The sequence below is a fragment of the Platalea leucorodia genome (assembly GCF_965183815.1).
Source record: "Platalea leucorodia genome assembly, chromosome: 3".
Lineage (NCBI taxonomy): Eukaryota > Metazoa > Chordata > Aves > Pelecaniformes > Threskiornithidae > Platalea > Platalea leucorodia.
Genome location: NC_138825.1, coordinates 127541873 through 127556973, shown reverse-complemented (window position 1 = coordinate 127556973; position 15101 = coordinate 127541873). Strand labels below are relative to the sequence as shown.

The 15101-nt window shown below is 50.0% G+C and overlaps 1 protein-coding gene across 8 annotated transcripts in view; it reads right to left on the bottom strand.

The window, feature by feature from the left end:
• ASXL2 (ASXL transcriptional regulator 2) overlaps positions 1 to 15101 on the bottom strand; it is a 133444-nt gene that overhangs the window by 58054 nt on the left and 60289 nt on the right. For 6 of the 8 annotated variants that reach the window (XR_014227660.1, XR_014227661.1, XR_014227662.1 and 3 more), the window contains one exon: positions 14128 to 14287. Coding sequence is in view for 4 of the 8 variants with exons in the window: in XM_082306884.1 (XP_082163010.1) it covers positions 14128 to 14287 (160 nt within the window). In the remaining 4 variants the exon portion in view is untranslated. Of the gene's footprint in view, positions 1 to 4305; positions 4358 to 12641; positions 12777 to 14127; positions 14288 to 15101 lie in introns of those variants that run through there. The other 2 variants (XM_082306886.1, XM_082306885.1) reach the window with 2 other exon arrangements.

Sequence of the window (15101 nt, the reverse complement as noted above, 5' to 3'; positions counted from 1 at the left end):
TGGATAAGTGGCCCAGGTGGCCAAGAGGGCCCAGGGCATCCTGGCTTGTGTCAGGAACGGTGTGGCCAGCAGGAGCAGGGCAGGGATGGTCCCCCTGCGCTGGGCACTGGGGAGGCCGCCCCTCGAATGCTGTGCTCAGCGCTGGGCCCCGCACCCCAAGGCGGCCATGGAGGGGCTGGAGCGTGGCCAGAGCAGGGCAGCGAGGCTGGGGCAGGGGCTGGAGCACAAGGCTGGGGAGGAGCGGCTGGGGGAGCTGGGGGGGCTCAGCCTGGAGAAGAGGAGGCTGAGGGGAGCCCTCATCGCTCTCTGCAACGGCCTGAAAGGAGGCTGGAGCCGGGGGGGTCGGTCTCTGCTCCCCAGGAACAAGCGATGGGACGAGAGGGAACGGCCTCAAGCTGCGCCAGGGCAGGGTTGGGTTGGGTATTGGGAAAAACTTCTTCCCCCAAAGGGCTGCCAGGCCCTGGCCCAGGCTGCCCGGGGCAGGGGCTGAGTCCCCATCCCTGGGGGGATTTAAAAGCCGGGGAGATGTGGTGCTGAGGGACATGGTTTAGTGGTGGCCTTGGCAGTGCTGGGTTAACGGTTGGACTCAATGATCTTAAGGGTCTCTTCCAACCTTAACGATTCCATGATACTATGAAACCTCTCCCGGTCCAACTTGTACCCATTGCCCCTTGTCTTCTCCACGTGGCTCCTTGTGAAGAGCAGTTTGTATTTTCGAGCTTGTAATCCCATTCTCCTACAACACAGAGCTCAGAGGAGCAGCAGGTCACAGACGACCTTTCTTCTAGAGAGGAAAGGCACCCAGCATACATTTTTGTGGGTAAAAATTGAACATGACACAGTATGTGAGGCTGAAAGGCAAAGCCACTGAGATTTTGTTTGACATGGAACGACAGAACGAACTGCAAAAATCTCAAAGGCAAGCCAGAGAAGCTGAAGTAATGAAGGAAAAAAAACCAAAGCCAGATGAGAAAGCTCATTCAGAAAGCAGCCCCTGCCCTCAGACAGGGCTGCACACGCTTCGCTTCGTGCACCCAAGTACCATGGGTGACAGAAGGTGGGACGCGAGCCCGTCCTCTGCGGGTACCGCACGGCAAAACCTTCCCTGCTCCGCCTGAAAGCTTGTCCAACCAACACTCCTGTGTGCCCTCGCAGACCGCCACCGAGAGCAGACTTTATCGCTTTGAACAAGAGCATTTCCATCGCCTTGGGGCTGCTGAGGTGGGAGCGGGCTGCCCCTCAAAGCCTCCAGCGTTCATCTCCCGTCAGCTGGAGACCCGCTGAGCCCAGAGAAACGCCTGGACGTGTTCCTGCCCCGTCCCTCGCTGCAGAGCCTGCTGTCAGGCCTGGCAGCAAACGTGCTTCTAACTGCAATGCAATATAGTCGGAAAGTCTGAATTAAATGGAACAACATATCGATACTCGGCGACTCTTAACAAACACGCACGCACTGGATTTTCCTAAGGCTCTAGCTCAGAGAAGCACCTGTGAAACCTGCAATCAGAAAGCCTTAGGACAGCAAAGCTCAGGACTGAGACAGAAGCGGTTTTACTGCTCCTCCGCTCGCCCTGTGCAGCTGCAGCCACATGCAACAGCTTTCAATTCCTCTTTGCTCTCAAATCCAGCTCTTTGGCTGAATCCTTCCAGTTCATCGTGCTGCCAGCACAAGCGGAGGTCCCCGAGGGTGCAGGGATGGTGCTGAGCGCGGGGGATCACCGCTCAGGACCACGCACCCTTCCCAGCTACCGCACGCAAGCGGCCGAGCTCCCGCGGGGCCCGATGGAGTCTCAGATGGGCACCTCTGGGGGCCAAACAGAGATAAGCGTCCCTGAGAAAACTGGCTTTTTCCGAGAAATGCCTGTGATATTAAATGGCTGCCCACTCTTCAGTTTTCTGCAAAACAAACGAGAGACTGACAAATCACATTTCCCTACATTTCAGTGGAAATATTTTGGGGCCATACGGTACCTTAGAAATACTGCGCTTATGGGAATAACCACCCCAAAACGGCGGTCCTCCCCACGTCGGTCGGGGACGCAGGGCAGGAGCGATGCCCAAAGCTTCTCCAGTTCACGCAGCAAATGGCAGCACGATGCCACCGACTCCAAATAACACAAGAGCGCCTACGGCTTCGGGCTGGCTCTGGGATGAGCCCTGCAGCGAGGGAGCGCAGGCGGCGAGCAGCAGGCTGGCGTGTAAAACAGGCTCTGAGCGCAGTTTAGTCGGGCCAAGACCGTAAGTTTGTTAAAGTGCTGGGAAAGCATCGCAAAAGTTCATTCGATAAAAGCACAGATTGAAGGCGTCCTGCAGAAAACTGAGCTGTCATTGCTTCAGTAAGCCCTAGGATTTTTAGTTGCTGAAGAAAATTCATGCATGGGAATTCGTGCAAAAAATCTACTGCAGATTTTAAGTTTATAACCCATTTTTCTATAGGTCTAAAATGCGTACCAAACACAGAGCCACACGTAAGTGCCTGTGACCGCAGCCTAATGACTGGCTCACACAACTGAAAAATATGGTGCTTTCTGCGAAGTCTAATGGAAACGCAACTTCTCGACTGCTAGAGATTAAGCCCTCGGAGGCTGCACAGCCCATTATGAAAAACTACAGCTCACCCAAAATCTGGATACTATGATATACTAGCCTAAACAGAAGATACACTAACTTAAATAAAGGGAAAAACAACGTTTTTGGCTTCGCATCTGCAGATTCCTTGGTAAATTGCATAACGTGATACTTGGGAAACAGCTTCCTCCTGAGTCACGAGCACAGGCAGGAATTGGCTGTATTTAGAAAAGCTGATATTTCTACCAAAACTTCAGCAGGAAGAAACAAAATGACATAACCCAAACAGAATTCTGTTTTAAAAAATTTTTTGGCACCTGTTACGGGCGCGCAGCAGCAAAGCGCTTTCGGAAGGCCGTGCCGCGCTCGGGCCGCGGGTGGTAATTAAGGAAGCCGAGAGCCACCGTCACGGCGAAGCTCTTGTAGTCGCGCCCTCCAGCTGTGACCTGGCATTTCTGCGCGTCCGGACTCCCAAGGTTCTCCTCTACACTAAAAGATAATGCACAAAATTTCAGGTATAGAACAGGGATTTATTTCTTATTCCTGTCTTCCCAAGTATGGGCCATTGGCAGTGAACACAGTGTAGAAGTTTAATTACTCCAGATATTGTTCTTCACTGTCCTATTTAAGAAGAGTTTATGGTGATATCCTATTTTAACCTTACTAAAATCTTCTAATCTATTTTCAGTAAATGACATTTTGCCAAATATAGTTACTTTTCACTTTGAACACTAATCTGGTTGAACAAAATCCTGACCGCCTGGGAGCCCCGAGGGACGCACCAGTACGTCTCTGTTGTACACAAACGCAAGACAAGCTGATCATTGGCTAATGGAGAGGGATTACCGATAATCTCACCCAGTCCGATTCCCCCTTTTCCCTTAAAGTTCACTTTACCGTCTGATTTTTCTCCCTTTTTAATACAGCAGACTTAGGTTGGGTTTTGCTAGAGGAGAGACCTGTCGCTGCAATGCTCTCACAGGCGGTGTCAGTTATAGAAGCTAAACAAGATCCTTCTCTTTCAGGATGACTCTGATTAGAAAGGGTGCACCAGGGACATGGCAGAAATTACAGGAAAATCCAATTTTGACAGTCATTTTCATTGTCAGAAGCCATGAAAGCTTGGGCAGCTCTATACTGGAAGCAGAAGCCTTTTAGCTATTTGCAGCAGCTTGCGAAGCCAGGTGTAGGCACCGATCGTGGTTCCACTCCAGTCAACCGAAGCTTTGCAGCTGATGACAGAAACCCGACTAAGTCATACATGTTTTATTTCCAGACACCGTAAGGACAGGCGCTATCAGTAACCCCGAGCCCAGAAACACCCCTAGGTGTACGGATGAGGGTGCACACAGGCTGCGATGCTGCGGCGCTGTATTTCACGTTCACGGAGTGCATTACCACAAACCACTTGCAAGCTGTCCTACAAAACATATGCTAGCAAAATGGTGATAAAAGCATCCGGAATTGAGGCATTTACACTTTTAAGTTTCAGGATGATTTAAAACAACACAGAACCCAAGGAGTCTTGGCAGCATCCTTTTACAAGTACTGTATCCAAAAAAAGCTTTGTTTGTATCATCAAACTCCAAAGACGACAGCCGAGTAGCTGCCTCAAGGCCAAAGAAAAGGGGGCTGGCTGCCCTCTGATCGGCACAGAGGGACCCCGCCAGAAACGCACCCGCTTCGCTCCCAGAAGCGAAAAATCTGCCGCAGCCGCCTGCGGAAAGCACCGCGCCTTACCTTCGAGCGGAACCGCGCACGGCTGCTCCGTGAACATCCCCGCTCCCTCTTAAGCTCCGCAATCGGTGCTGCTCCCGGCCTCCTCCCGCCTCCTGCTCAGGCACCGCCGTCCGGGCAGCAACGCATGGGGCTTCTTTTTAAATTTCTCCCCCTGTGCTGCTGATTGGCCCCGGGTAATGCCCATGTGGGTCTAGAGAGGCACAAAGGTTTCTATCCTTTCTAAAATCAAAGTGTCAGTTTTGCTGCTGTCAGAGCACTTTATTTTTGTACATATAAGGAAGTGGCTGTTGATGTTATCGGAACGCGCTTCCTGTTTTATATGTATATGAGCAAAAATAATGTCACGTTAAGCTAAACTGCAGTCGCGAAGAGCTCAAGTCAAAGCCTCTCGGCAAAATAATATGAGCCCAGCTCGTCTGTTCGCTCTCTGCCCCGCTTTGCATTCACTTCATTGATTCTTATTAGAATTCCGTATTCTCACAATAAAAACTATCTTCCCCAATCCTTGTTAAAAAAAAGAAAAAGCTGTACCGTGTATTAGCGCCGCTTCCCACCGAGGCTCTCGGGATCGGTCCAATTCCCAAGGGCTCGGTGGATGCTGACCGCCCTACCTCAAACACCTCACAGGTGAAAACGTGGCCAGCAGCCAAGCAATGCCGTAAGATAATTCTGGCTGAAATCTGGGCTATTCTTGAAGTCGAGTGAGTAGATTTTTATTATTTTTTTTTTAAGGAGGAAGGAGGCTTTTGTGTGTTCATGGCGGCACAGACAGGCCAGGAAGCGGCCGTGTAGGAGTGCTGCATTCCAGAGCTGATGCTACACAGCCCAACGCTGAAGGAATCCTTCTAATTGGAATTTAATGCCTTGCTGGTTATTTTAAAGAAGAGCAAACAAAGGTACCGACTAAAAATAAAACTCATTTTGAAGCAGAAACTCTTTTCCTCTTGTAGAAGGAAAGAGCGGTAACAGGCACGGAGGCACCGAGGAGGGAGCTGCCAGCGCCGAGGCCGCGTCTTCCTATCCCCCGACGCCGGGGCCGTCGCTGCCAGGAGGCCCCGCAAGGTGCGGATTCCTTCACTTCCACTTTCCAGCGCTACTGATGGCAGAGCCCGGAGCTGAGCCGCGCTGGGAGGCGGCTGAAGCCGCCTGCGCTTTCTACTTTCATTATGCTTTTCACAGCAACGCCTTGGGTATTAAACGCGAGTTAGTTTTTATACATAGCAAGATTCTGAAACTTCAGGTTTTGCTGGTGGAAACCAAAAGAATCTTTTCAGACGCACAAAGTAAATGAAATACTAAAAACGAAAGAAAATTTTCTTCCCCGTGGACTTCACGGCACAGCTCTTTATATGTGGCTCCGAGACTGCCAGCTCTCTGAGCACAGCTGGTCTGCGCTTTGAGAAACAAACTGATAGCAGTGCGGGTTCCACCTAGTGAGAATTACTGTCTCTGAATTAACAGGGCTACAGCCTGCGACCTAAGAAAGATGCCTTGCAAATGTCAGAATTGGAATCTAATGCCTTGCTCGTTATTTTGAAGAAGAGCAAACAAAGGTACCGACTAAAAATAAAACTCATTTTGAAGCAGAAATCTTCATGTCAGATGTCTTTCATGCTAAGATTGTTTTAACCATCCACCATCACAGTACCTTTTTTATCTCATTAAACAGCTTTGGATCATTTGATTTTGGTGCAAAGTTCCAGGGTTCCAGGCAAGAAACGGAGCTGGGAAGATAAACAACGCGTCTTATTTAGTGACAGAAGACTGAGAGCTACCACAGCAAAACTAAGTAATGAGACCTAGAACCAGCAAAGTCCAATTTGCTGCATATTTTTATGTCCTGGCATCGACCGATTTGAATGTCTGCAAACGGGCAAGCTTCAGAAGTTTCTCCTGCAGCTGGGGCAGCTGCATCGCCCTCGTGCCCCCCTCGTGCGTCTGCTGAAGCACGAGTTCAAGCTACAGCCTTCTGCACCGCTGGAGCGGCTACGGGGCCTCTTCCCGTCCCAGCCACCGACTGCTGTGAAAAGCAGGAATGCGATCATCTTTGTAACCCCTCCAGCTACTCATTTAAGTTTGGATGAAATTAGTTTTAAAAGCTACAGTTCAAAACCAGACCAAAATCAAGAGCCAAACCTAAAAAACGATAATATCATAGGTGCACCCAACTCCGGACATGCTATTTGACCAGCCTGGTGGAAGCACGCGGGTTTCTGTAGCTAGCGACCGGAGACGATATGATCAGCCTCACGTTCACCCACGTTTAATTTCCCAGAACGAGTGAGCCCGTTCCCATTTGCTGCCTGATTGGGACGGCTTTTACCGAGAATCCCTAGCGCGGCTCCCTCCCGCACTTCAGGTGTCTTCATAGCTCCTCCACTGCATGCCACAGCAGCACCACGTATCCAACAAGCGACCTGAGGAAGGAGGAATCCGTCCAGATATTAATTTAAATCTGTTGCCATTAAGCGTCCTTCAGGAACTGACTATTCCCCTACGGCAGCCTCCCGGCGCCAAGCTCTGCTACGAAAGCCTCCAACCCTGCCGTTAACACGGGAGCCTTGCCTCTGCCCGTACCCCCCTCCCGTACTCACACCCTGGAAGGGAAAACGGCACCAGAAATTTGCAGGGGGTTTGGGAAGGTTAGGGGAGTTTTTCTTTTTTTAAAGACATTTTTTGCAAAGAAGTCTCCTTTGTTTACACCCTGCATTATGTATTTCTAAAATCCCTCATGAAACACATGGACTGACGGACCTGTAACATCCAGCAAGTGGTCAGGATACCACTCATCCAAAATGAACATCGAACATCTGACGGCAGTTATTTATTCAAGTGCACCAAATATGCCTAATTCTTTTGTGTTTTCATTTTACATCCCTGAAGAAAACCTATGTTGCAGGAAAAAAAAACAAAAAAAGGAGATCGAGGAGAAGACATTCCTCTTGCTTCTTCTGATGCATTTTTGCTTTCGGAAAGGCGCCCATCAGACACGCTTCAAAGCACTGGAGCTTAACGGGCACGTGCCTGGCACTACGTCTAAACTACCTAGCTTTAAAAAAAAAAAATAAACTGCTATCTTCGGCAACCGAAACGAGATGCTCATCGGCCAGAGGCATTGCAGGGGTCCCCGGGGATCCCTAAAGCACTTGGGAGCCTCCCAGCGAGCGGGCGGCAGAGGTGGCACCTGGGGACCGTCGAAGCGGCACGGCACCGCTGCTCTCCAGCCTCGCTGCCACAGCCGAGGGAGCAAGGCGAGAAAGAGGGAAGGGAGAACGACAGAGAAAGGAAATATGTGCTGCAAAACACAAACTCAAGAAATGGCTAGCACAGCAAAAAACCCTTGGGGAAAGCCCCCGGCGCGGTCGCTCCCTTCCTACAGCGACTCACTGACACAGCAGCATCAACGGGCACTGAACAGGGCAAATCTGCCGGTGTGGGCGAAGGTGCCCCCGTGCAGAGGGATAACGCGCGGCCGCGCCGCACAGCCCATTTTCTTATCAGGAAAGAAGGTACCAACAGCGCACGTTTCTCGAACGCAGCTAACCCCCGTGGCGTCGGGGGCACTGCCAGCCGTGCGGGATGCACCGGCTGCTCCTGCCTGCACCTCTGCGCCCCGCCACGGACCCTCCCGCCCGCTGGAGCGGGCTCACCCCGGTCCAGCTGGGCTCCGAGCTGCAGCAGGAGCTGGGGTGCCCAGAACTGGAGGGATTGGACCTTTTCTTGGTGAAATTCAGCTCATATCCCAAGCCAAAATCCAAGCTCTGCATGTGTGTAGTGCAAAACCAGCCATCCACGGGTAAGAGAAACGAGACTGAATTTTAGATGAGAGCCGCTCATTTAGCTAGGATCTACGCAAAGAAAATGTACGTATTTCTACCCTCCCCACCACAAAGCAAAATCTCAATATTCACAGGCATCTGAAGGTCACACCGGCATCCACGAGCACAGATTTCAGCAGGACGGTGTATCAGCGCTGTCCTACAGCACTGCATAAATGCAAAAAGTCGCTCACCTCCTCTCATCGTGTAATCGTACAATGTACTTACAACTTCAGTCTTGCCCAAATTGCTTAAAAAACCCCCAACCCCCCCCATATCAAAACCTTTTAAAGAGCCAAGTACCAGCTAACTTATTTATGCCTTTGAATGTTCTTTTGTGTAATACAGCCCAGAAAACTTTATTCTTGCACGAAGCTCCTGATTTCCAGCTGAACTAAGTAGTTTTGGTTTTGGGGTTTTGCTTTTTGCTTTTTTAAATACAGAAAACATTTATATCTACAGGGAAATTTCTAAAAAAGGTCATATGCAGTGTCACAGCAATACTCAACTTCATAAAAAGGAGAACGACACTGAAACACAGAAACAAGTTAAAAAGAAATTAAAAGGAGCATCTGAAAGGGTAACACACGTGCCAGCGGCAAAGACATCATCTGAATAAACCGTAACAGATTCCTAGAGAAAGTGGTTATCACCTACCAAATATGACTCAAGAGTCAGAAATAAACTTGTCTGGTTTAGGAACAGAGCAAAGGAGACCACCGTAAGCCCTGCAGCGCTTTAAATCCTGCGGATCAATGACTGATTAAATTTCGCAGGAGGTGGAAGCAGCTAGGCTCCCCGCGGCGGGGGGGACCGGCGGGCTGCCCGAGGAAGCGTGCTCCCGCCCAGGCGATCCGCGATGAGACGCAGCTCGCAGGCGTAAGAAGTTGTTCTGCCTAACAACAGATTAAACCTGACTGCAAAGAGCTGCAAAAGGACCTCGCGATGCCACGTGAAGGGGCACTAAAACAGCAGCTATGACTCAGCGAAGATAAAAGGCAACGCGATGAGCAAAGGGAAGACCAACTCTGAAATAGCTATTGCTGCTCAGGAAAAGGATCCCAGAGTTCTGCAGATGAGAACATCAACTCAACGCTCATCAACAGTCAAAAAAGCAAAGACTTAGAAAATATGATGGAAAGAAAAAAGAAAAAAATTATCAAGAGTTGTTAGAAGATAAAATAAAAGAGAGGGCAGACCATCCTGTGTATTCACAGAGCACGTGTGTTTTGAAGCGTATGGGCATTTCCACCCACCGATCTCAAAAAAGATAACAGTATAACTGAAAGAGATTCAGAAAATGAAATGGGGATGACCAAGATGGTCCGCGAGTCCCGGCTCTGTCGTCCCACAGCCTTGCGCTAACTCTCCCGGGGGTCTCCTCGCGGGTCCCGCTACAGCCCCGGGTTCCGGGTGCTGCGGGAGCTGCTGCACGCGGCCCGGATCGCCCTGCAACCAGCCTCCGCAAATCGTCGTCCTTAGAAAAGCATCCCTGTTCTCAACGCGGGCACGACTGCAGCTTTCAAAGGCCATGCACGCAGCTTCAATAAGAGAAGTGGCATGGCTAGTAATGAAGTCAGGTTTGCACTAAGATGTGAGGCGCATCCTGCTCTGCTACCTACCAACCAGGATATTTATTTTATTGTCATCTCCTAGATAGTCTCGGTAGCCCCCAAGAAAAGAAAAATCAACGTAATGCTGAAAAGAAAAGCAACATAGTATATGGTACAATACGAACAAACATGTCTTACTGTCCATCGTATTTTTCTTGTTCAGGGTGGCCTCTACCACTTAGTATTTAAAAGACAGCGCTTGCTTTTAATATGGAAAAGCGAGGAACGTTGACTGCAAAGAAAAGAGGTTTCATCTCAGCTCTAATAATCAGCCCTCAAATAAATCCTGTACTCTTTCCTCTTGGTCAGCTTAGCTCCTTACTTGTAAGAGCACAAGGCTGGGGAGGAGCGGCTGGGGGAGCTGGGGGGGCTCAGCCTGGAGAAGAGGAGGCTGAGGGGAGCCCTCATCGCTCTCTGCAACGGCCTGAAAGGAGGCTGGAGCCGGGGGGGTCGGTCTCTGCTCCCCAGGAACAAGCGATGGGACGAGAGGGAACGGCCTCAAGCTGCGCCAGGGCAGGGTTGGGTTGGGTATGGGGAAAAACTTCTTCCCCCAAAGGGCTGTCAGGCCCTGGCCCAGGCTGCCCGGGGCAGGGGCTGAGTCCCCATCCCTGGGGGGATTTAAAAGCCGGGGAGATGTGGTGCTGAGGGACGTGGTTTAGTGGTGGCCTTGGCAGTGCTGGGTTAGCGGTTGGACTCAATGATCTTAAGGGCCTTTCCAACCTTAACGATTCCATGATTCTATGGTTCTATAAGAGAAGTAACAGAAATGCTCAGCGCATCTCTCCAAGCTATGTCAAAGAGAAGTAAGTCATTACACGCCTCTCATCCTGCACCTTCCAAAGGGTGCAGACACGGCGTCTTGTCTGGAGAAGGCGGCGTGGAGCAGAACGACACGCAGTTACAGTACATCAGTACATCAAGAAAAAATTAATTTTACTAGGGAATGGTCTGTGCAAAGCAGCTCATGGCTGATTTATGTTCTGAAGCATGGAATTCATGTTTGTCACCTTTGGCAACTGACCTCTGAGACCTGAATACGTACGGAAACATTGCTTTACCTTCCCAGTGTGACATGGAGAAGGATATTTGACCCATCCATTTCCTGATCCTGTTGTGAACCAAGACAGATGAGGGTGGATGCTGAGCTGTACCGCGGCGGACAACCTCCGACGAAGTGAGGGTAATGTCCTTCTGCCTGCTGGCACCAACTCCATGGCGCTGAGCACGACCACTTGGTCTACTTGCTCAAGATACATCCTGCCTTTCACCCTACAAGAACCACCCGACAGCGTGCTCTGACGTACCGCGTGCCCCTGCTTTGGACCCGCTCCCCAGTATAAAGGTCTTTTCCAACCTGAACGATTCCATGATTGTATGATTTTGCTTTGGGAGACCTCCCTCCCGCCTGTCCATGACGTTTCGGTATTTCAGACTGAATACAGCCTACGGCTCTGTGTGTCCCAAGGGTGATTTATTTCTCTTTATGCCTTACCCTGACAGCTGAAACACGGCACTCCGGCCGGTAGTGAGATGAGCAGTCCTGTCCTCTGCTTGTGTACAGTCAGGCTGCTAAAAACCCGTCTCATAACTCACGACCAGCTCACCTCTGCCAGCAGCAGCGAAGGGGAAAGCCACAGGGGACAGGAGAGGTAAAACAACAAGGTACTGCACGTACCCTGGCATCAGGCTGTCTCATGGAGATGCACCACAGCTACTCGCTCTCATCTAACTGCAAGAAACGAAGCACAGAGGCAATAAAAACGCTGGGCGAGGCGGAGCAGCTCTGCTTGCCTTCACTGCAGACCCCGCAGCGCCGACGTACGGGCCGCACGTCCCAGGCAGCAGCCAGCGGCACGCACAGGCTGGGGCAGATCTGCCTATAGATGCAGTATGCTGCCAGCCAGCTTGCGGCGCTCAATCCGAATTGGAAACACAGAAAGGACATGCTTTGGCTGTCACTCCTGCTGCACCCTGCTGCTACGGGTGAAATCCAGGCAGCTGAAGGCTCCACTGAACCCCTCGTAGTCCAGAAGCAGCCCCATGCAGCTGCAGCTCCAAAAATCCTCTGCCCAGAAATGCCACCCCTGCTTTAGCAAACCAGCTCGTTGCTTTTCACAAGTCTCTTACAGGGAGCTTAAGGAGAAAGCCACTTCCCCGCACAGCCTGGCAACGCCTCGGTGTGACAGTAAGCGGTACGTTCACTAATAACGCCGAGCTGCGCACGCAAAGGAACGCGACCCTCGAGGGAGGAACACACGCAGTAACGCTGCTGACAAGGACTACTCTTCTGATTTACCGACCATTTCTAATTTACTAATCACTGGAAGTTCACGACTTTCAGTGCTTTAAAACCTATGAAAATAGGACCTTTATGCTAAAGGTCAAAATTCCACTCCTAAGAAAAATCATCAGTACCAGACAAAGAGGAGCGAATTTCTTTTTCTGTATTTGTACTGAAACCACCATCTTCACGTTGTCTGCCTGTGACTTTGGGTGCCTTTTGCCGGCCGTTTCAGGGTAAGATTTCCCTTCCTTCTCGCTTGGGTCCCTAAACCACACTCGCCCTCCTGCCTTTTCAGCCATTCGGTAACGTAGTACATAAAACTTTTATATAAAATGTATACATGTATTTCTACATAAAGATCTCGCTAAAAGAGACATGTTCTGTAAGTTCCCCTGCAGGTTTTTACATAATATCATAACATTGGAGGTGTAGGCAAAGTAGCCAAGAAAACCCTTACTGACCAAATATTTTGAGAGGATTTGTTAGAAATGAAAATATTTTGACCAGATTTTCTATAACTTTCCTTTCAAAGGATGAATTTGGATTCAGGTTTTACTTCTCAGTGTTTTTAACAATTTGCTCTTTCACAGTGCTTTAAATGCTTAAAATTCTACACAATACCTCTACCAGCCTCGCGCACCCCCGCGGTAAGGGCACGTTCTCATTCAGTGACTCCCCGCCGTGGAAGGGTTTCGCCGGACCCCACCGGTTATTGCAAGTCTTTAACCGCTTTAGGAAACCTCTCGCGTGCTTCCACTCAGGTATCCTGCTGCACTGGCAAAGAGTTTTAAATAATGTTTCATTTCAGCCAAGAAATTCTGTGCATGACTGAGGAGAAAAGGAGAAAGGAAAGGATCGGGTTGAAGGGTAAGGGTACGGCATCGGCAGCTGCACCAGCGGCTCCGCGGGGATATCCAGAGCTGCAGCCTGCTGCCTCTGCCGAACGCGAAGGCTTCATGCTTCTTCACAAAGCTGTGGGTCAGGAAGCATGCTAATTTTTAAGAAAGAATAACAACACGATAGTGACTAGACTCTCCCCAACTCAGAGAACAATTTATGTCGCGTTCTCACATTTTATTATGACTTTTTTTTTTTTACTAATTTTTTTTTACTAATTCAGCTCATAGCATCTAAGCAGACAAGCAGATACCTGAGCAGAGCTTTGAAGGAGGAAAGAATTCGGGCAACGTCGGTCAAATGAATGGGTGCTGAAACCAGAGGCGGGCAAGATGGGAACTGCAGTTTATTACTAATACAGGACGTAAATATGATAACGCATTGGCTGCGAGGTGCTGGTTTCCGCTGTTCCTGAAGACAGCGTGATATGGCAGTGTCCTGCAAGACACATCGCCTCCTCAGAGTGGCAAAGACCTCAGGATTCAAACCGGAGCGAAATCCACTCGCTATTCGCTCCGCTTGGTACTCTTGCACTACTGTAGAAACCCCAGAATCCAGCCATCCTCGAAACATCGCTGAACCGTCCAACCTCAGCAACCACCCAGATACAGCACTGAAGCAAAAACCAGCACTTTACTGTATTAGCTAAGCTTGTAAATTATTTAATATTCAACGGTATTGAATAACTAAATATCGCCTGGTTTATGAGGGAAAGGAGTCCAGAACAGGACAGAAGAAAAGAGCGCAGTGGCTCAAGCCCCCGTCCTACAGGAGCCATCAGGTCACAAAACAGGCTTTAACCTCAGAGATTCTGTGCTCGTTCCCAGCCAGCGTCGCACCCAAAAGCATCCACCAAAGGGGCCAGAGGTGCAAGGTACAGTCTTCTTGGGAAAGCTGGGGGACGGCGGAGAAAACCTGGAAGAAGTAGGTTCGCTGTTCCTGGGTGTGAAGCACAGTGTGCTGGTCTGTGACTTGCGTCAAGGCCTTAAATACAGACACTTAATTACGGTACCTTCTCCCCTTCGGTTCCCGCAGCAGTAAATCGGCACTTGCGTCACCAGTTCAATCCATGAGCACAAATGGTGAAGGCAGATTTTAGGCTACCGTTACAGCCTGTCTTTATAAGGCTACAGATGTGACGGATAAACCCTCCAAGTCCTTCACACACAGAGACCATGTTAAAAGCATCACTCCTGAAAAGGAAAATTACCTTTCCTTTTCCATCTGCTTTTCTTCCCGTCTTTGTTACTGCACCTGTCGCTGCTGCTGCTGCTGCTGCTGCTGTTCTCGGAGCTCTGAGAGTCGGACTGGGCATCGCTGCTCTCCTCCGAGCCGTCGGAGAGCTCCTTCAACCCATCTGGAACGTCCTTCTGCAAATGGAAGAAACGGATATAGTTACCCACTCCACCGTAAACTCCCCCAATTAACAAAATTCTCAAAAGTAGCGGTTTTCTTTATATACCAAGCACTGACTGTGGATTTTTTTTTACGCTTCAGAGCAATGTCAGCACTGCTTAGCCACAGGCCTCAAACACGCACACTGCCTTCTGCAAGTCCGTATCAAATATTTAGCACAACCCCAGCTGGCACTTCTTCTGCACCGCCCTCATCCTCGCTTCGCAGGTACGCTCTTCCTTCACTTCTCCATCCCTAATCACTAACTCCAGTACAATCCCACTTTATGAGAAATCCAGTCAATTTTTGAACTTCACGACAGGAGAAAAGCGGTGCTCAGCGTCCCGCAGTCCCAGGCAACGTTAGTTTTCCAAGCAGGTCCACAGCAGCCCCTGGCCTGCGGGCACCGGCCCTTGCACGAACCGCCCTCGCGGGTGTTTCTGTGCGGCGAAACGTCTGCGCTGCCGGCGGCTGCAGCGGTGCCTTCGCGCGCGCGCACCTACGTGGTTTTCGGCTGGTAACAGCCAGCAGAGAAGCGGCAGCGGTTTTCACCCTGTCCACACCTAAACCCAGGCTGCCCTCTAGTGATTATCCTGCCCCATTCAGATTTTAACCTACGTTTGCAGATTACTGCTAATTAGAGACAACAAACTGTTTTCTGCTGATGAGGTCCAAACGAACAGGTCTGCGTGCATCAGATGGCAAAAAATCCTTCCATTAATACCCGCTGGAAAGAGTAAATCAAAACACCTCTACCTTTAACAGGAGACAAATGATTTCTTGTCCTTT